Raw genomic sequence first — 19,619 nt, forward strand, 5'->3', positions numbered from 1 at the left:
TCAGAGGTTCTGCTCGAAAAGGGATGACGCGTCTTAAGACTGGCGCGCCGTTTGCGGTCATGACGTCTCGTCTGATTGGTGCGCACAAAAGAGGCGTGGCTTGTCAAAAGGATCAAGTGTCTCCAGTCCCATCGGTGGTGCGTAAGCGCCGGTTAAGCGCCGGTCCGTCTTGGGGGCGGAGCGAGTCGCTGTGGCACGAGCCCGAATTTTGGGCGCCGGAGGTGGTAAGGCCGGCCTTGCCCATTCGCATCGCCAGGGGAGCCCTTCCACTCCCTCGGTCGGTCGGTACGCTTGTGGAAATGTCAAGAAGTGGAGGCGTGTCTTGTAAAAAGGATGAGGTTTATTTGCAGTCACGACACAGCAGCTACTCCACATTCACGTCAGTCACAAACCAGGAAGTCGCCGCAGGCCCCGCCCCCTACCCCCCGAGAGGCGCCAGTGTTCCACACGGCACCGTGACGCCCACGCACACACCACAGAGGACCACAACCTGGTCCCGGGAATCCCGAAAGTCACCAAAACGTTGGAAGAAGCACTCTCGGGAGGACAGCCGGCCGGCCGGCCCGCTGGCTTCTTTTTGCGCTCCACATTGTTTGGAGGGGTGCCTTCAAAGTGGGCGTGCCTTCCAAGACTATTTACACAATGTAATGCTTCCCCTTTTGTTTTTTTTTCCTCTCCTGGCGACGAGGGCGTAAAAAGCTCAATCATCCCATCAACATCATATAAACATCACTGAAAATGTTAGCAAACAAAATGTACACTCGACTTGATCGTCTTCTATACAAGGCAGACCGGCACGTTGGATGACTCGAACACCCCCCCACCCCCACCCCCCTGTGTCCGCCCCCCTCCCCGACTGGCGTTAAAATAGATCTGTGTATATATTTATATATGCTCGTATCAACGAGGGGGCGGGCGCAGTCGGACGGAGTCTGCTCCTCCGCCGGGTGGAGACGCTCGCTCGGTCGGCGTGGAATGTCAGCTCATCATGTCGTTGCTGTTGACGCCCCCGCACGTGGAGTTCTTCATGCTGTCGTTGACTTCCCGCCGGAACACCGACAAGTTCTGCGTGAACCTGCGCGGCGGCCACACGTGGTTAGGGACGCGCCGTGCCACGCTAGCTAGCTAGCTAGCTAGCTAGCAAGGAAGGCCAAGTGGAGACTGCGCAGCCAAGATGCTGACGGGCTAAGCTAATGTTAGCATGCCCGCCATGTTTTGCTTTTTCGGCTGCACTTTTGTCAACGTCACGACGGCGTTTGTCACGGCGCTGCGAGCGCCGGTCGAGACTGCGGAGCCAATATTCTAAGATGATCGCCGTTAGAAAGTTAGCAGAGCTGGGCACTTGACCCTTTTTTGCCCGTCTGGGTACCCTTCCGGCCGCGACCCCCCGGCCATATCGGTAAACATTGTCGTAAAGCTGGGGCCGCGCAATCCATCGGAATTCAATTACCATTATTCCACTCCGCCATCATCGTAAAAAAAAAAAAACGATTATTCATATGCATTTATAGTTTTTGCACCATGTTTGTTTACACAAAGAAATCAGACTTGAGTTTATACATTTGCACCTTTTTTTGTTTCCTTTTCTAAATTTAGTTTGGTCCCAAAGGGACTTAGATGTGTTAGCCTTTATATTTTTCTACATTGAAATATTTTGTATTTTTGAATTCAGAAATAAATGACGGTTTGAGTCATCGCGATTTCAATGATTCCCCAAATAATCCTGATTCCTATTTTTCTTCAGAACGGAAACGCAGGGCTCGATGGACTGCGGCGTATAGGAAGGCGGTTAGCACGGGCTGAGCGGCGCGGCGGAATCTTTTCAAAGTCGGGCTAAACGGCCAAAGTTGGCGCTCACCTGTCTCTGTTCTTGGTGAGCAGGTTGCGTTCGATTCCTTCCATGAGGTTCTCGAAGCAGAGATGCATGGCCTGCTGCTTCTCCGGAGGCTGGCTGTTGACGATGCCGTTGCGCACGTCCGCAAAGTACTGGCGAGCGTAGCACAGGGGCGCGGCGTCAACGCACGCCGACCGGCTCGCTCGGCTCGCTCGGCGCCTTACCTTCTCGTTGAGGAGGATGAGCCCCAGCAGCGGTCGGGACATGGACCACTGGTTGCGGCAGTCCTCGAAGATGATGATGTTGAGCACGGTGGACAGCATCTGCGTCGGCCGGCGGGGCGGGGCGGGGTCAGCATCGGCGGCGGGGGGTGGGTGGGGGTGGACTTTGGGGACGGCCTTACCTGCTGGATCATCTCGGGGTGCTGCTGCATGATGTGCAGGAAGCGCTCGTCGGTGGCCATGGGCGTGGCTCGCTTCTTGGTGGAGCGCGACAGCTGCTTGAAGAGATAGGTCACCATGTGGTCCAGGCTGGAGCAGCAGCCCGTGCACACCATGGTGTCTGCGAGCGGGCGGGGGGGGGGGGCAAAACACACACACACAAAAAAAAAAATGGTCAAATATTTCAAAATACATTCACAATGTATTTCTGAAGGTAGCAAACGGTCGATATTTTCTTTGGTTAGGGTTGGGTTATCGTAGCTTCAGAATGCGGTACGAAAGCGCGCCGGGCTCCGTACCGAGCGCCGTCAGCCCTTCGGAAATGGACGACAGGATGTACATGACCATGTGAGGCTCCAGGCTGGCGATAAAGTTCATGTGGTCCTGGGTGAGGACCTCCAGCAGGGAGTAGAAGGACTGGCTCAGCTTGGGGTAGTCCTGCGGGGGCGGAGGGGCACGGCGTTAGCGAGAGCCCACGGCGGGCCGGGGCCCGGGGCCCGGGGCCCGGGGCCGGGGCCGGGGCCGGACGGCGCGCACCAGCAGGTCGCTGTGGGGGATGGACAGCAGCAGCTTGATGAAGGTCTGCAGGGCGTTGTCCAAGGCGTCGTCGCCGTACAGCCGGAAGACGCCAAAGTTGACGTAGTTGCCGCTCAGCACCGCCTTCAGCATGGCGAAGCACACGCTCACGCCCTTCAGCTTCACGCCGTACGCGCGCTCCTTGGGCACCTCGCCCAGCGTCAGGATGCGGTTGCCTGGCCGCCGGGCAAGGCAAAAGCGTCAAAAGCCGACAAAACCCGCGACGGCTTCTTCCATCGGACCAAAAAAGATTCATCGGGATAAGCGCCATTATTTTGGGGTACCAAACTGTCTCAATGTACAAAATCAAAGAAATTCCTTTGACCAAACAAAGCGGATGAAATGAGTGATTACAAAATCAAAAAGCTTGATTTCCTTGTGTAAACAAACAGTGAGCCTGATTCACAATCCGTTTTTTTCTTTACAACGATGCCGATTTTGTCATTGTGTAATAATAATCGTAATTGACTTTCGATGAGCCCACACGTCGCGCGCGCGCGCGCGCACGCGTGAGCGCCTCACCTGGGGCTGCGCAATCAGTCGAAATTCAATGACGATTATTGGACTCCGCGATTTCAAAAGTGGCATCATCGTAAAAAACGATTGTTAAAATGTATTTCCGTTTCCACAAGGAAACCATACTTGAATTGATACGTTTGCACCTTTTTTTTAATGAGACATAACAAGACATTTGGTCAATTTTGTTTGGTCCAAAAGGAACTTACGAGGCATTTATTTGTCCTTCCATTTCTTCGTTTGCGCCCAAAAACAAACCCCGGCGATTTGACCCAAATAACGGCGATGAATCTTTTTGGTCACGGTGGAGCAGCCTCACCGTAGGTTGTGATCATCTTGCTGGTCTCTCGGAAGAGCAGGATGCCGTTTGGCGACGACACGTCAAACTGCAGCCTCTGCGACCTGCGAGGCAAAGTCAAGGTGGAAAGGTCACCCACACGTGCGGGGTTATTTGGGACCTCTCAACGGCATTCCTCGATTTACGCCGAAAACCCATTATCGTTCCCACCCCTAAATATCTCCGTATGGTTTTCCACAGTAAACAAAGTCCTCCGAAACGACAGCCAGGTTCAACTTTCACATTTCTTTGCTTTGATTTCGACGCAATTTCTCCCGGGCCGGCAGATTTTTAACACTTGATAGCGTGGGCCCAGGCACAGCGACAGTTGACGTCGATGCCCACCTGTTGTGAACGAGCTCGGCCATGAGCTTGAGCACGGGCGTGGTGCACGCCGGGTCGTGGTACCACAGCTCGATGGCCCGCTGCAGGATGGGCATGTAGGCCGGATATCTGGCCACGCCGGTCGAGGCAAAAACACACACACACGCGCAAATGCGCGCTCCGGCTAAAATCAGCGACGCTGAGCTAGGCTGAAAGGATACATCCAGTCGAAGAGCATCATGAAGCTGGTCTTGGCATTGAAGGCGAAGGCGATCCCCCGCAAGTCTCGGACCAGGCCCACCAGAGTCCTCTGCAAGACAAAGTCCCACAGGGCTCCGCGCTAGGGCCGCTGCCGCTCGAGCCCAGCCGAGCCGAGCCGGCGGTACCTACCTTGGCCTCCTGCTCGTTGAAGGTGTTGGTGCTCAACATCTGGGCCACGGCTTCGAAGGCCACCGTCAGCGGCAGCATGAACTGCTCAAACTGCTCCTCGTCCTCACCTGCGTCGACAGGCGCGCCGTTCTTTGCCGAGGATCGAGAACGCATTCCAAAATCGCGGCCCGCGGCGCTTACCCAGATCCACCATGAGGAGGCGGCCCAGCGCCGTGTAGAAGGTGGTGCGGCACCTCATGTCGCTCAGGTTGGACTGGTTGTTGACGCCCAGGAAGGAGAAATGCTCGCTCTGCTGACAAAGCGCAAGGCAGGTGGACGTGGCGGCGCGGGGCGGCGCGGGGCGGCGCGGGGCGGCGCGGGGCGGCGGCCACCACGCAAATACTCACGGTGTGGTTGTTGAGCATGAACTGCACGGCGCTCAGCTTGACCAGCTTGCGGACGCTGCTGTACGTGCACCACGGCGTCAAGGACAAAACTCGGTCGAGCGAGGACCAGCTCAAACCATTAGCTGCCCGAATCCTTTGCCCACTGCAAGCTTTCCGATTCCGCCTGCCGCCGGTTGGCTCCGCGACATCGGCCGGAAAAGCAACCCAAATTTGGACTATCGCTTGTCTTTTCAAATTAAAAGCCGACGCTTAAGTTACCAATGTCTTACTTTGACAAAGGCCATCGGTCGGATCAAGAGAAATCGGACTCCAGGGGCTTTGGAAAACGTTACGTTCGCGGCATCTGAAAATAACCCACCCGTACTCAAAAGAGACAATTGGATTGGGATAATCGATTAGTCGCCCATCGACGGATTCATTCTTGCACCCCGAACTCCACCCAAAAAGGCCATTCAATTGATGATGATTTTTGGGTTTTTTTCCTGGTCACTTTGAGGTGACCTGTTAAAGCCGCCGTCGGTTTCCTTGACGACAAGGGACGAGCCTAACGGCGGGAGGGCAACGCGCTCGTCGTGGTCAAGGATATCCCAAGGAGAGGTCGTTGAGGAGCTGCAGGGTCTTGGAGGTGATGGGTTCACACTGGCCCCAGTACTTCAAGTTGGTGATGCTGTCGGGGGGGCGGGGGAGGGCGGGGTCAAAGCCGGCATGATCGCCGGCGGGAGCAAGTCACGAGGTCAAGCGGAAGACGGAGACGGTCGCTCACATTTTGCCGATGAAGACGCTCAGCACCATGGTCTCGTCGTTGAGGCCCAGCACCTCCGACAGACGACGGTACAGCTGCCATCGAGGCTCAAGTTACGGCCGTGAGCATTTTTTTCCCCGACGTCCGGCGGGAATCGGCGCACTCCTCACCTTGGACGACTTCTGCACCTGGTCGCCGATGTAGATCTTGCGGAACTGCTCGAAGAAGCTGAGCATGGCCAGCTCCAGCCTCTCGTTGCCGGCTTGGGCCAGCCGCGAGTCGGTCAGGTTCATCAGCTGCAGCACCCTGAGCGAGCGCCCGACGGCCAAGAAGGAGCCGAGAGGCGGGCGGCGACAAAGCCAATGACGGAGGACAAGGGACCAGAGGCAAAGACAAAAGCAGGTCAAGAACAAGAGGAAGACGACTAGACGTAGAGCCAAGTGTTGTTTTCAGGGCCGATACCGATTAGCAGTCAGGGAGGAGGCCCGTAACCGATATTCATTCGCGGCAAATATTGGCGTGAGAATCTACAAAAAGCTTCAAACTCTGAACCGAAGCATGCGTATTCAGCCATTTTTCAGATTTGCAACCTGTTGATTTGGATTGTTTGCCGATACACATCTTTGTAGTCCAATTTGAAGACGACATGAAAACGGGAATATCGTTTTTGACAGTAAATCAGGCCGTTTCGATTTCAAACACAGACCAAAGAGTCTTCCCGGGGGTCAGTGGAATCTCTTTGAAAGTTGGCCGAAAATCAAAATCCATAGTTCCCTCAAGTCAACGCACTTTTGAAACGGATTTGTTATCGGCCATCGGGTTGGGAAAAAAGGCAGATGGCGATAACGGGTCCAAATGGCGGATAACGGGTCTGTCCCTCAGGACGACGAGGGAGAAAGGAAGCGGCGGCGAAGAGCGAGAAGAGGAGCCGGCGACGGTACCGGCAGACGAGCTCGCCGTCCATGGCGTCCTGCTCGTCGGTGCTGGCGAAGGACACGCGGCCGCCGATCACCGCCCCGATGATGTAGACCAGCCAGGTGAGGCGACCTAAGAGGGGAGGAGAGCGGCGGGCGTCAGCGGCCGTCAGCGGCCGTCAGCGGCCGTCAGCGGCCGTCGGCGGCCGGGCCCGGTCCCGGACGGCGCCCACGCACCCTCCTGCACGGTGAGGTCGGCGGCGCCCGAGTTGGTGGACTGCAGCAGCTCCTGGTAGCTCTGCGCCGCCTGGTCGAAAAGCTGCACCAGCAGAGCGCACGTCTTCTCGTACTCGCACCTCCCGATGGTGGACAGCTGGTCCAGCTGCTGCTGCACCAGGCCCGCGTCGTCCAGGGGGTCCTCCAGCCCGTCTCTGCGCCCGCGCAGAGCCCGTTAGAGCGCCGCCCCAAGAAGCCGCGCTTGCCCCGCCCCAAGAAGCCGCGCTTGCCCCGCCCCAAGAAGCCGCGCTTGCCCCGCCCCAAGAAGCCGCGCTTGCCCCCCACCGCTTGGGTCCCACCTGAGGATGACGTGGACCGACTCCAGCCGCGAGGTGATGTAGGCCTTGGTGACCTCGGGGGTGTACGTCTCCAGCAGGTGCGGCTCGGTGGCCTTGACGTAGGGCACCGAGGCGGCCAGGCGCTGCCACAAGCTCAGCAGGTAGTGCACGCTGTTGGGGGCGAACTCCCAGTGCTGAAAACGCACAACACAGAATCACTCTCAGCGCCGCGCAAAAAAAAAAAAAAAGGCAGGCCCATATTCCGGAAATACTGGCGTCAAAACGCTCGCACCTGCAGGCTGGTGACGGTGAAGTTGGCGATGAGGCGGATGACTTCGGGGTAGTTCTCCACCTTGACCAGCTCGCCCAGCTGGTAGTTGCTCTTGAGCCGCGCCAGCAGCCGGCAGAACTCGTGGTAGTTGTTGGGGTCCGGCAGACACTGGGCGGGATCACGCGGCTTTCACAAACATGCGCCGGATAGCCCCCGCCCGCCCCGCCCCGCCCGCCCCGCCCCGCCAAGCTCGCGAGCCGCACCTGCGGGTTGGCCAGGATGCGCTTGACTCCGTCCACCAGGTGCGACAGGAACTTGGCGCGCTCGGCATTGTTGAAGAGGGACCTCCGCACCGAAGCGATCTGGACCAGACACGACAGCACCTGCGCGCAAAGCGGGCGGCGTGGGCGACGGCCCGTTTCGCCGGCCCCGGGGCGCCCATTGTGCCACTCACCAGCGGGGAGAGAGAAGGCGGGATGGAATGATAAAGGTTGAAGAAGAGCTGCAGGGTGGACGAGTCCAGGAAGGCTGCGTCGCCGCCGCCGCCGCCGCCGTTTCAAAAACAAAACGCAGCCACGTCACCATCGAAAGTGCGCAGGGCTAGCCCATATTCGTCCAAGAATGTCTTCGCCCCAAATACTTCTAAATTGATTTATTATCGGCCTGCCCATTTTTGGAAAAGGCCGGTGCCGATAATGGTCAAAATGGCCAATATGGCCTATCCCGGTTGTCTGAAAGGCCGTAGCAAAGCTATCGGGAGAAGAAACAAAGCAAATCCAAAAGGTTGCGCCAAGAGGCCGGCGGGCCTTACCCGAGCGCCAGGACGTGGGGATCTGCACGGTGCACAGGTCGTCCGACGACTCGTCGGTGGACGTGCCGATGAAGTCGTAGTTGAGGCAGTTGTAGCTCAGCTTCAGCAGCTGCATCAGCAGCCCGTGCTGAGACTCGTCGTTCAGGTTCAGGTTCTTGCCCGACGCCTGCCGCCCAAAAGGCCGCAATCACAAGGCCGCCCGCCGCGCCGGGCTTCGGCGTCCTCGCTTCGGGACTGACCTGCTTGAGGAGGTTGCAGGACAGCGTGAAGATGTCAAAGAGGGACGAGTCCCTGAAGGACGAGGCGATCTTCCTGTGCTTGGTCAGCGGGTGCGCCGCGTCCGCCTGCCGGCAGAGAGGCGGCGTTAGTGGGCGGAGTCGCTCGGCCGCCCGCCGGCCGGCCCGGCCCCCACCTGGTTGATCTCGTTGGTGAGCTGCGACAGGATGGTGACGCCGATGATGCAGTGCTCCACGCTGTCCTGCAGGAAGCGCGTGACGTCGGCGATGACGTTGCGGAACACGTAGTCGTCCTTCTGCGCGTCGAACCAGCCCAGCTTGGTGATGCGGGCGTACAGCTGGATGAGCGCCTGCGTCACGAAGGCCGCCAGCTTGGGCCGCGTGGCCAGGTAGTTCAGCACGTAGTTCCCTGCCGGGCGGGACACGCCGAGCGTCACCGCACTTTCACCCGCTCCTCGCGGTCGACGAGGACCCCCCCCCCCCCCCCGGATTCGTTTCAGGTACTAGAGCAAAACTCACAACTTTGTTCAAGCGTATCGTCGCTGTCCTGTCACAAACGCGGGTCCATTTTTTTTCCAATGTTCTTATTTACAGTGACAGACATCGCATTAACTTGAAAATTCAAACATTTCCCACAATCGGACACAAGTGCTTTCCACGGGACGGCGGCGATATGTTTATTCAACACTTTTTCCAGATCGGCATGATGTTGATTTTGGTTTTCAAAAAAAGGGACCGGTGTTTTTACACGGACTATAAAACGGAAGCCGAAACGTGAGGCCTCTGATTTGGAATCGAATCGTGAGCCCGAGAATCGGATCCAATCGTGAGGTACCCATCGAATCCCACCTCTGAACAGGAACAGTTTTCCACTTGATTCGTCCAAAGTATCATTGAGCCCAACACGCGATTAGCGAATACAATTTGCAGTCAAATGCTGGAAACGGTCCGCAGCCGCAGCCCGACTTTCAACCTGGACGTTCTCTCGTCCGATTTTTGTTGCCGTTTCGCCAAAGGCTGTTTCCCGGGGGGGGGGGGGGGGGGGGGGCGGCTCGGTCGGCCCGCGAAACATTTGCTTTCGCCGCTCCTCAAACCGAGCCTGAGATGAGCAAAATTGCCAAATAAAGGAGAACGGGAGGGACGCCCGTTGACGCCATTGGTGGCCGTCCCATCACATTGCCACTCACGGATGTCGATGCGCTGCTCCAGGGGCAGGGGGTTGCTGGTCCTCGACACCAGTTTGGACAAGCAGGTGGCCGCCAGCAGCTGCGAGTACGACGACTGCGCGCGCGCGCACACACACGCGCGCACACACACACACAAACACGCCGCGTTACAGGATGTCGATGCTGTTATGATGGACACAAACGCAATATCGGGATGTTTGTTTGTTTTTAATAGGAGCTAGTGCTGTGCAATTCACGGAAATTCAATGCCAACGCCCATTATGACACAATTACAAAAGCCGAAGGCCAATAAACGCGGCACTCACGCTTCCTCTCTCGAGCAGCAGCTGACACTTGCTGAGGCAGTCGGGCCCGTTGGTGAAGTCCACCAAGGCTTTCTCGGCTTGGTGGCGCACGGCCGTGTCGGCCGTCTCATACAGCTGCTTGCACAGGATCTCCAGCTGGGCGAGGCCCTGCGGCGACACGCGCGGCGCTTATCAGCACAAAACACACTCGCCCGCGGGCGCCGCCGTTGCCGGCTTTGAGCGTGCGCCGTTTGTTCCGACGCCTCCTGTCCCGTTCCACTGCGAGGACAATGGACCTGTGCTGCGCTTACCTTTATTTGGCCTGAAACGGATCGAGACAAAACTTCTACTCCTGGCCCAATTTGGATTCTTTTGGCTAGAACATGCACTAGCACGGGCCAGGGTGCGATTCTGGCGGCATGACGACCGGCAGTTGAAACCATATCAACGCGATTACAAGTCCGGCTCGAGAACGTTATTTGGAAATCTTTAGCTCAATCACTTTTTCCCCCATTCAACGCACTCGTTGGTAAATAAGTAAACAAGAGCTGAAACAATTGATCAAATGAATTGACGGCAATTTGGATCATAATCAATTGTTTTGAGACATAAACTTGTTCACGTCGTCGCCTTTCGACGGAAATTCGCGCCCCCCAAAGCAGACTGATCGTCTGACCTCACCTCTTAAAAAATATAATTTTGGAAATCCAAATAGAAAAAATACAAAGAGACAGAATCATCTATTCGCAACAGCATCATGGGTGGCATCCCTATTTGACACGGACCGAGTCCTGTTGTGAATGAATTGAGACGATTTCAGCAGACGTGTGGCCCAAGGAAATTTGGGCAACGTTGTTGCGGCTCAATTCAAATCACGCGACAACAACCACAACGGGGGTTCGAAAAGAGGGCCAAGTTGAACAAGAGCTATTTTCCGAGTACCAAAGAAATGTTTATTTTCATCTGGTCGTGGATTAGTCAGGTGTAATATACAAGGTTGAGTAGCGTTTAAAAACTTACATCTTTTGTATTGAAATGTACTGAAATCTTGCGTAGGAAAAAAAAAACAACCTGTTAGGGAAGTGCAGCTGGTCCGCTCACGTTGAGCCTTCCGTTAGCACCGATGCTAATGCTAAGGCAACAAGATAGGTGAGGAGTGCTGGGCTGGCTGCTACAGCATCACCGCTGCACGTGAACCTTTTATTCTAACCAGACAGTGAGATCCTATCTGATCGAGGACAAGCATAATAACAATAACGATCATGATAAAAAAAACATTTTAAAAGGAAAAAGAAAAATTGCAGCAAGCAAGCGAGCGAGCGACGTGCGTGTCGAACGTCATCTCAAGTTGATCGAAAGCAACGCGGAGCGTTTGCGAAGCTCGGACGGAGCAGGGATCCACCTGAGCGCGCCCCGAACGCCGACGGACGTGTCCGACGTGACGAGCGACAGGACGGACGTGTCCGACGTGACGAGCGACAGGACGGACGTTCGTGGGACTTCAGTCGGGCGTCCGGCGCCAGAAAGCAGCAGTCCGGCGGCTAGCTTAGCCACCTAGCGGGCTAAGTGGCCAACACGGCGCTGCTTAGTAACCGACATAAACAACGCGACAGGAAACTGAGCCATTTCGCTCGCTTCAAGCTCACGCACGCGCCCGGCCTCTTGTTTCTTTACTCCACCAAAAAAAAGGACAAACCAAAAAAAAAAACGACAACAAAGCGGCTTGTTCGCAACCGGGCGGGCAGGAGGAACGACGAGTTGTTGATGGCTCGCTCGGCTTATGCTAACGTTAGCATGGCTAGCTGGCGACTCTGAACGCGCCGCAAAACGTGCCGTGAGGAAGCAAGAGAGGGGGGGGGGGAAAGAGGCAAAAGTGAGGCTTCCAAAGTCGCTTGTAAGCGTCACCGGGCGACGCTAGCCTACTGGCCGGCGGCCGGATAAGCGAGCGAGCCGGTGGGCGAGCGGGCGGGCAAAAAAGGCGCACGACCAGTTAGCCAGCAACCCGCCCGCCACAGTCACCCTTCATTGTTTTCTCCGATGCGGCCAGTAAAGCAACGGGCGACGCTCGTCCACGCGGGACACGCTCGTCGTCCGCCCGGGGACGCCTCGCGTCGAGAGCCCGCGCGGCTAAGCCATCGCCGGGCTAACGTTGCGACAGCAGGCCACGCAGCGGCAGTGGCCGGCGGAGGCGGGCGACGGCGGTAGGCGACCGCGACGGCGGCGTCCTTCGCTGCTCAGGCGGGCCCGGGCCTCGCCGTCCGCCCGTGGCCTCCTCGCCGGGGCCTCCGACGCCCGCGGCCGCCTCGGGGCTCGTCCGTACATCGCGCGCCGACGTCGCGGCGGTCACAAACACGCCAAGCCCCCGCTCACCTGCACATGATCCGCCATTTTTCCCCATTTCATGCACCTCTCACTCCGCTTATGGCTAGTCCATCGCGCGACAGCGCCCCCGGCGGCGGCCCGGCCAAACTGCCGCCGACGACCAAACTGGATTCGCACGCGAAGCCGTTGATCCCATTTCGTCTTTCTTCGTTGCGCAACTGCAGTCAGTTTCGTTTCGTCCTTTCGCTTTTTTTGGGGAGGTTTGAAGCACTCCGAGATCACTAGATGAAAAGTGCGATACTAGTAAAAGTGACTACAATGTGCTCTCTTCTGGACTTTTCTCGCGTGTTGTGGCAGTACGCTCTCCCCGGAAGGTTGCACTGCACTCAACTCACAATGATAGCACATCTATGAACCAATTTCCACGTTTCCCCACCTTCAAATGCCCACATTTAGGAGATTCCCTCCCTCCCGTCAACATTTGACTGATTGAGAACATTACGACCATAACACATTGCAAAAGTTCCCTATTTTTCCACGTCCAAAGTCGCTCTCAGACATTATGACCCCTCATTCCACACATAAACTATATTGCACTTCCGTAATTCCAACCTCAGTTGTTTCTCTTCAGCGTTTACGCGCTCTACAAAAATTGCGTCATCTCGTTTTATATCATTTTTGTCTTCATCTTTCCCTGTTTGTAAAGTGTTTTATTATGTACATCTTTCCCAATTTCCCAGCTGCACTTGAGTTGAGAGTAAAAAAAAAATGGGGCGGGTCAGGAAGGCTGACGACTCCTCGCCTGCTTCATGTCGCGTCTTCGACACGTTCCGAAAATAAATTATAACACTGCACAAAGCACGGGTAGTCGTTCATTGTGTTTTTTGTTGCGTTTGATAACACAAGCGAGCGTTTTGATGGGCCAGCTGTCACGCTCGGCAGTCTGTCCCTTTCCACCCCCGTTTTGTGATCTGCACACACACGGACAGGTTGGTCGCGATGGCCGCTTTGCGCTCTAATGGTAAGACGGCAGTTTAGCGGAACACAGGACACTACATTCGAGTCTCAGCAAGATCACTCGCGGGGGGAGACGACGCTCCCCAGTACTAGGCATTACAACGGTTTCTCTCTACTTCCGTTCGTATCTAGTCGTACACTGCCCTGGGGACTCGTTCGATAACTGGAACCCTTCACCCAGATGCCGTATTTTTGCCTCATAAAAAGGCGGCCGCTCCGTGTAACCCGAACCCAAAACAAGGGCTCGCAATGCCGAATGTCGCCTCTGGGTGGCGGCGTGGCGTCGCTCCGTCGGCAGGCCTGTGTTTTGAAGTGCCCCCGAAGAAGAAGCGAAAACGAAAGCGGGCAGAAGAACACCAACGCTCGTGTCCATGTCCACTTTTGTTTTCCTTCAAACGTTTGAGTTAAGTAATACAAAAATCTCTTGTTTTTCCTTTCTGACGGCACAACGTGTTGCTGCAAGGGTGCTAATGATCGCGGTTACGCAATCGCAACAAAATATCTACTCCACCTCATATTGTTGTAAGTGTACGCGTTGTAAGTTCCGATGACGCCTTACGACAATGGCGTACATAGAATATATTGTAATGGTCAATTGATGACTTGGACAGTTAAATCGTGTCTATAATTGCAAATCCAACAAGGCCGATGGAGTTGATGTTACCTCTGCTGCTGCCACGCCAGGAAAACAAAAATGGTCAGCTTTATGTTTAACCATGTTACATTTCACGTTGTAACGTAGTAGGTTTCACGTTAAAACGTGAGAAGTTTGACTATTTAGCATTGGGCAAAACAAAACGAAGCAATTCTATCTGGTTCGGGTGGCCTGTTGTGAAATGTGAAATTGATCACATTCATGGTTACATGTATTTTAGTCAGCAAAAACTGATGGAGAAAAAACATTTGAAGTCCATAAAACGAAATATAACTCTACTAAATTGGCATTCGTTTCCATTGATAAATTCCATACTTCTGGGGTTTATTTTAAATATATGATTTCAGTATTACTGTTTGGCCATAAAGAAGGAAGAAGGCTGAACAGTCGTTTGGGAATTGTAGTTTACTTTATGAGCCAATATGTATTGCGACTTTTTTTTAATCCTACATTCAACCAATACTGTACTCCGTAAATGTAAAAACAAAGCAAAAACGAATAAAAACTACAGCAAAGCATTAAAAACAAAAACAAAACCCCCTTTAAAAACGAACTGAATTGAAGCCAAAGCAACATAAAAAGTCATTTAATGAAATATCTAAAACTATTAAAAGCCCAATCATATTATACAGTTAAGGCTGGCATTGAAAAATCAAAACAATTAAGAGAGTATTTGTCGGTGGACTTCTTAACCACGTCGCCCGCCACACGGAAGTAGACGTAGAAGCGGCGGGGCGTGTCCGACCCGGATGCGGCGGCCAATTATATTGGGCGGGGCGTGACCTGCGGCTTCCCACAGAGGGCGCCGCAAGCACGGCTGCATCGCGAGCAGTCCGAATCCATCTTGGTCAAGGCAGAGACCATTTCATACGCAAATTAAAAATCCAAGACAGGTTTCGGAGCACGGTAACACTTTTTTAAAATGAAGGAGTTAGCCAGCGGGCTAATGGCTGACCGGTTAGCCCTGACGGAGGCCAACGGAGCAAAGACGCTTCTCATTGTCCAAAAATCAAGACTGAAAAGTTTGCCATTCGGTTTTAGCCCCAGCCCTCGTCCTCAGCGCCCCGCTGATTGGCCCAGCCGGGGCGGGGGCGGGGGCGGCGGCGGGGGAGGGCGGCGGGCGGCGGGCGCCGACCGGACCGGAACGCGTCCGGGCCGACTGCGCCGGTCGGTGGCGCCGCGCCGCGCCAGTCCGTCGGGGATAGTGCGGGCGGCAACGGAAGTAGGTTGCCTCTTGGGGCTCTGGATTGTTGGGCGCCCTCATATCGCCGCCGCTCGCGTGGCCGTCGGCTGTTGGCTCCTGGTGGCCAAAATCTGCTGCGGGGAGTGGGAAAAGAAAAAAAAAATTGCTGGCGAGTGAGGCCTTACGCACGCGCGCGCGCGCGCACGCACGCACGCACACGTACTGTGGGCTGTCATTTGGGGGCCACTCAAGCAGTTGTCTTTTAGCTTCTGGCGGGAAATATCTGCAGAAAGTGAGAGAAAAACAAAAACCTTGGTGAGTGTTGCCTCACGTAGACACACGCGCCTCAATAAAGTGTCATTGATTTGAAAGTAAAGGGAAAAAAAAAAAGGGGAGATCTGCTACAAAGTCATTTGGACGACATTTATTGTCCGGATCCGAAAAGTCAAAATCAAAACTCAGGAACTGACCGTGAAAGCAAGCAAATAACATGAGCGATGTTGTAAAAATCGCCTATCCCGACTCTTGTCGTTGCGCTCCTCCCGCCTGGCGTAGCGAAATTCATTTGCGCTTTGAGGCCCCGCCTCGTGTGTCATTTCCTTTTCGACGGACCATGTCGCTTCTCAAAGTCGGACACGTTCCGCTCGAAGGAGCTTCCGGCCACACTTGGACAAAAGTCCACGCCGTCACACGAGCGCCTCATTGCGCTGTCCGGCTTAGGTTAGCTTAGCGATTAGCATCACGGTCATCCCTTGGTGAAAACCACACCCACCAGGCCCCGATTACTCGATGTGCGTGTGTGCGCGCCGAGGCCTTAGCGCCCCCGGCAAATGCCGCCCGTACCTCCAGGCGTGGCCGGCGCCGCCCCAACGTCCGTCTTCGGGCGGCGTGCGATTGACGGCTCGCCCTTGCACCGACGGCGGCGGATGCTTGTCCATGCCCGCGTTGCTGCACAGACAAAAGCGCGTGTGAGCGCAAACACAGCGGACAAACGCGCACAAACATTTACACCGCCACACAAAAAGCCACAACAAAGACAAAGCGCATAAGTAAAAAACACGCACCGCATCAACACGCAAGCAAAGAAACACACAAGCACGCACAGTGAACAACCACAAAATGAAGCACCATATTCGCAGATACATAAACACACACACGCACTCAATAAGCACAGAAGCTCGCCCGCCCGTCGCCCGCCCGTCACCTTCTCCGTGGTCCAGTGCAAAGGTCGTCGATGTAGTTGCCTCTCTCCATGTCGTGCCCGCGACTCGAGTTAAACACTGAAAGCACACACGCCCGCCCGCGCACGTATTCATGTCACTTGCAAATAGGGATGGACCGATTATCGGCCGGGGCGATTATCGGCGTTTTGACCAATCTCGGCATCGGCCTTTTTAAAAAAAATCCAAAGGCCCATAATGAATCCATTGATTTCAAGTGTGTTGAAATCAAAACAAAGATCCGTAAAAGTTGGAACATTGCTGTCATTTGGACATTTTGGAGGGCTGCAATTACTGTGGAAAACGATACGGAGCTATTGTTGAACTTTTCAATGAACTTTTGAAGACGTGCTGACGATCCCGCCGGCCGGCTGCTCCCTCAACTTCTTTGTTACAATTTGATGACAAAGATGTCTATTTGTCAAAAATGTATCGTAATAATCCCCCGCAGGAAATCAACATGAAACAAATCGGACAAATTGTTCAATAAACATATGATGAAAGAAATGTCAACAAAGTTACGAATTTTCATTTTTTGGGGGAGATTTCGACGCCAATATTTTCCTTCTGACCGCAAATGAATATGGGCTCCAAATATGGCTTATCAGCCTCTTTGAAAAACATATCGCTCTATCTCCACTCGGAAACATGCCGCTTGCGCGCGTTTGCGCCACTTACGTCCTATGGCCTCGGCCGGATCCATCCCGTCCACGTCGATCAGATATCTGCCGCGCAGCAAAAACACGCGGCGGTGGTAAGAGAGAGCCGGCAGGCCGCGCGCGCGCCCGCCGGCGGGCGCTAGGTGAAGCCGAGGCACCTGCAGATCATGTAGCCGGTGCGGTTGAGTCCGTGCGTGCAGTGGACGCCGATCAGCTTGTCTGCAAGACACAGCGCAAAGGCGGGCTGAGCTCAGGTCCGCAAAGGCGCAGATGAGAATGAGGCGGGCGGACCGTTGCGGGCGTTGTCTCGCAGGAATCGGCGCACGGCTTGCTTGAAGGCCAGGACGACGCCGTCGGCGGGGACCACGTGGCCCTCCGTGGGGATCTTGACGCAGCCCAGCGAGGTCGGGAGGTCCTGGGGGGGGGGCGGTCGCACACATCGGCACGCTCGCCAATCGGCAGGATGGCAAAACTCCCACACGCCTCTCCGTTTACAATAGCGCCCCCCCCCCCCTTTTCCACTTGGGGAGAGCGACGAGACGGCCGGCGCGGCGTGCCTACCTGCGGCCCGTAGTAGCGCTTGGTGAAGGTCAGGTCGATGACCAGGCCCAGTTCTTGTCGGTCTTCCCGCACGGCGTCCAGCAGCTCCCACGGCCCGAAGGCCTGAGCGGGCGCCAGCCCTCGGGTCAGAGACTGAGACGGACGGCCGTTTGGCCTGTTAGCGTTGGCGACCGGTTTCCCGCGCCGGACCGTGAGGCGCTCACCTGCTTGAGGGGAACCTTGAAGGCCACAAAACGAGTCCCGGCCAGCCGCTTACCCACCGCCTTGTAGTCCAGCCACCTGCGCGCACGCACGCACATCTAGCCTAACACTAGTTCTCAAAGTAGACCCCGAGGGTGCGCAAGCTTCCGACGCGCGGGACGGTTATCAGCATGTCTTCAAAAGTTCTATGAAAACTTCAACAATAGCCCCGCATCGTTTTCCACTGTAGATGAAGTCCTCCAAAATTTCAAAATGACACAAATGTTCAACTTTCACATATCTTTGTTTGGATTTCAACACACTTTAAACTTATTATTACCGATTTATTATGCGCCGTAGGTTGTCGTTTTTTTTTTTTTTTCAAACGGCCGATGCCGATATATGAATATCGGCGCCAATAATCGGTCTATCCCAAATACAGACATTTTTGTGGATATTTGAGGTCCACGTCAAGCGCACACACAGCGCCGTGTGGCGGGAATTTGATCACATTGCTAATTTTATGGATCGGATGCAACGAAAAAGGAACAAAATGTGGGACCGTCTCAAACGCCTTATGGATGTGTAGAAAAGCTTCATGTCGCTCAATGTCAGAAAAGCGCTAGCCAAAACTCACATGCACACCTCTAGTTATGCCCACTTCAACCTCTGGCTACGGCTACCGTATTTGGAATTTTATGGACACTAAGCGTTTTCCTCCCCATAGACGTTGTTTTCACTATCGAGAAAAAAGCTTAACCTGACTTAAAGTCAAAGTCAACCCAAACAATGTGTTGTATGCAGGCCCATGGGAAATCCACAGCTTTTTAACTCTTATTCCACAAACGCAATATTTATCAGAAGGCCTTGCTCTAGTTGGCCTGCATAGAACATATTCTTGAATAAAATATGATCCCCTTTAGGCTTTTCCCTCCCCATAGACGTTGTCTCTCGAGAAAAAGCTTAACCTGGCTTAGAAGACTAAGACGAATCGTCAACAAAACCACCCACATCAATCTCTGAACATACCAAAACGATCCCTTCAATATTTGGGGATTTTATGGAGATGACGCGTTTTCCTCATTAAGCGACATTAAACTGTCGTGAGCATCGACGGTAATGTCCATAAAAACCACAATATTGGTGCGGTCGTTTTGCCATTTTCAGACATTGGTGTGGGTATAGGTAGCGATATGCACGTGAATTTTGGTGAGGCTTGATCGCACTTTTCCGACATCGCGTGATGTTAAGCGATGTATGGAGATGTATGGAGAGGAAACCAACTGATGCCCAGAAAATCCAAAAATACTGGGAGGGTTTGTTTTACATGAAGCGCTTTAGAATGTCCCACATAACGTCGAGCTTGAGCTGAGTTTTGACCATCTCCGTTTGTTTACGTTCAAGCAAGTCGTCTCACCTGTCCGGAATTCCATTCCTTCGTTCGTGGCGAGGCATTTTCCACTAAAATGTCTTTTCTTCCGCTTCCACGTTAATTAAATTCCAATGTCTAAAAAAATGTTTCCAAACGAACTTTCATCGCTCGTAAATATGTTCTCGCTGCCAATAAGTTGCTTCAGTCACATTTTCATTCTTGCTCCACGGCGACGAGGCGACGCGTGATGATGACGTCAGCAGACCGAGTCCGGAGCTGCGTTCACGGACCCTACAGGCCGTGTGAGATGTGTGCGGTTTGAGCTTGAGGTCGTAGATCGCAATGGCGACGGTAGTCACTGCTTTTGATTGTACGTAATCGGTTTGTTGCTCGCCTTCTTTCGGACTGACGTCGTCTGTGTTCAGTTCGCGGCTTGTTTGCTGCGTGTGCCCGAGTGTAGAAAAAAACCCAAGACATTTACGAGACACATCGAAGCTAGTCAATTCATCGGGGAGCCGTGAACGCGTCATCGGACACATTCCGAAAACTGCAAACTGCGAGTTCTGTAGAACCTAACGCACTTTCAGACATCATGCGTTGTTAGTACTTGTTACCATGTAGTTGTAAACAACAACAAAAGCTGCTACG

At 54.3% G+C, this 19,619-nt stretch overlaps 2 protein-coding genes across 4 annotated transcripts; both read right to left on the reverse strand.

Moving 5' to 3' along the window:
- Nucleotides 1-322: 322 nt before the first annotated feature.
- On the reverse strand, nucleotides 323-12,338 carry xpo7 (exportin 7). Of its 2 annotated transcripts, none has more exons than XM_086053961.1 (27): nucleotides 12,173-12,338; nucleotides 9,824-9,970; nucleotides 9,519-9,612; nucleotides 8,508-8,740; nucleotides 8,335-8,439; nucleotides 8,096-8,261; nucleotides 7,739-7,812; nucleotides 7,548-7,667; nucleotides 7,306-7,452; nucleotides 7,035-7,207; nucleotides 6,697-6,890; nucleotides 6,487-6,592; nucleotides 5,716-5,851; nucleotides 5,567-5,640; nucleotides 5,390-5,470; nucleotides 4,804-4,867; nucleotides 4,598-4,706; nucleotides 4,418-4,524; nucleotides 4,249-4,337; nucleotides 4,049-4,156; nucleotides 3,686-3,768; nucleotides 2,812-3,026; nucleotides 2,574-2,712; nucleotides 2,238-2,395; nucleotides 2,059-2,157; nucleotides 1,859-1,986; nucleotides 323-1,075 (listed from the first exon to the last, which is right to left on the reverse strand). In XM_086053961.1, exons 1-27 carry the CDS (start codon nucleotides 12,203-12,205, stop codon nucleotides 979-981), a joined length of 3,279 nt encoding a protein of 1,092 aa, XP_085910087.1. In that variant the 5' UTR covers nucleotides 12,206-12,338; the 3' UTR covers nucleotides 323-978. The 2 variants fall into 2 exon arrangements, with proteins under 2 accessions (XP_085910087.1, XP_085910086.1); XM_086053960.1 differs by having other exon boundaries at nucleotides 4,598-4,709.
- A 1,848-nt stretch (nucleotides 12,339-14,186) lies between these two features.
- On the reverse strand, nucleotides 14,187-19,306 carry dusp11 (dual specificity phosphatase 11 (RNA/RNP complex 1-interacting)). 2 transcript variants are annotated; one of them, XM_086054338.1, is made up of 10 exons: nucleotides 19,017-19,306; nucleotides 17,623-17,698; nucleotides 17,420-17,551; nucleotides 17,150-17,273; nucleotides 17,017-17,077; nucleotides 16,878-16,924; nucleotides 16,184-16,259; nucleotides 15,823-15,927; nucleotides 15,203-15,262; nucleotides 14,187-15,110 (listed from the first exon to the last, which is right to left on the reverse strand). In XM_086054338.1, the coding sequence occupies exons 1-10, from the start codon at nucleotides 19,052-19,054 to the stop codon at nucleotides 14,834-14,836; spliced, it is 996 nt and encodes a 331-aa protein (XP_085910464.1). In that variant the 5' UTR covers nucleotides 19,055-19,306; the 3' UTR covers nucleotides 14,187-14,833. The 2 variants fall into 2 exon arrangements, with proteins under 2 accessions (XP_085910464.1, XP_085910463.1); XM_086054337.1 differs by having other exon boundaries at nucleotides 14,187-15,113; nucleotides 19,017-19,303.
- Nucleotides 19,307-19,619: the final 313 nt, after the last annotated feature.

Source organism: Filicampus tigris, chromosome 15, assembly GCF_054856515.1.
Source record: "Filicampus tigris isolate MCC_2025a chromosome 15, RoL_Ftig_1.0, whole genome shotgun sequence".
Classification (NCBI taxonomy): Eukaryota; Metazoa; Chordata; class Actinopteri; order Syngnathiformes; family Syngnathidae; genus Filicampus; species Filicampus tigris.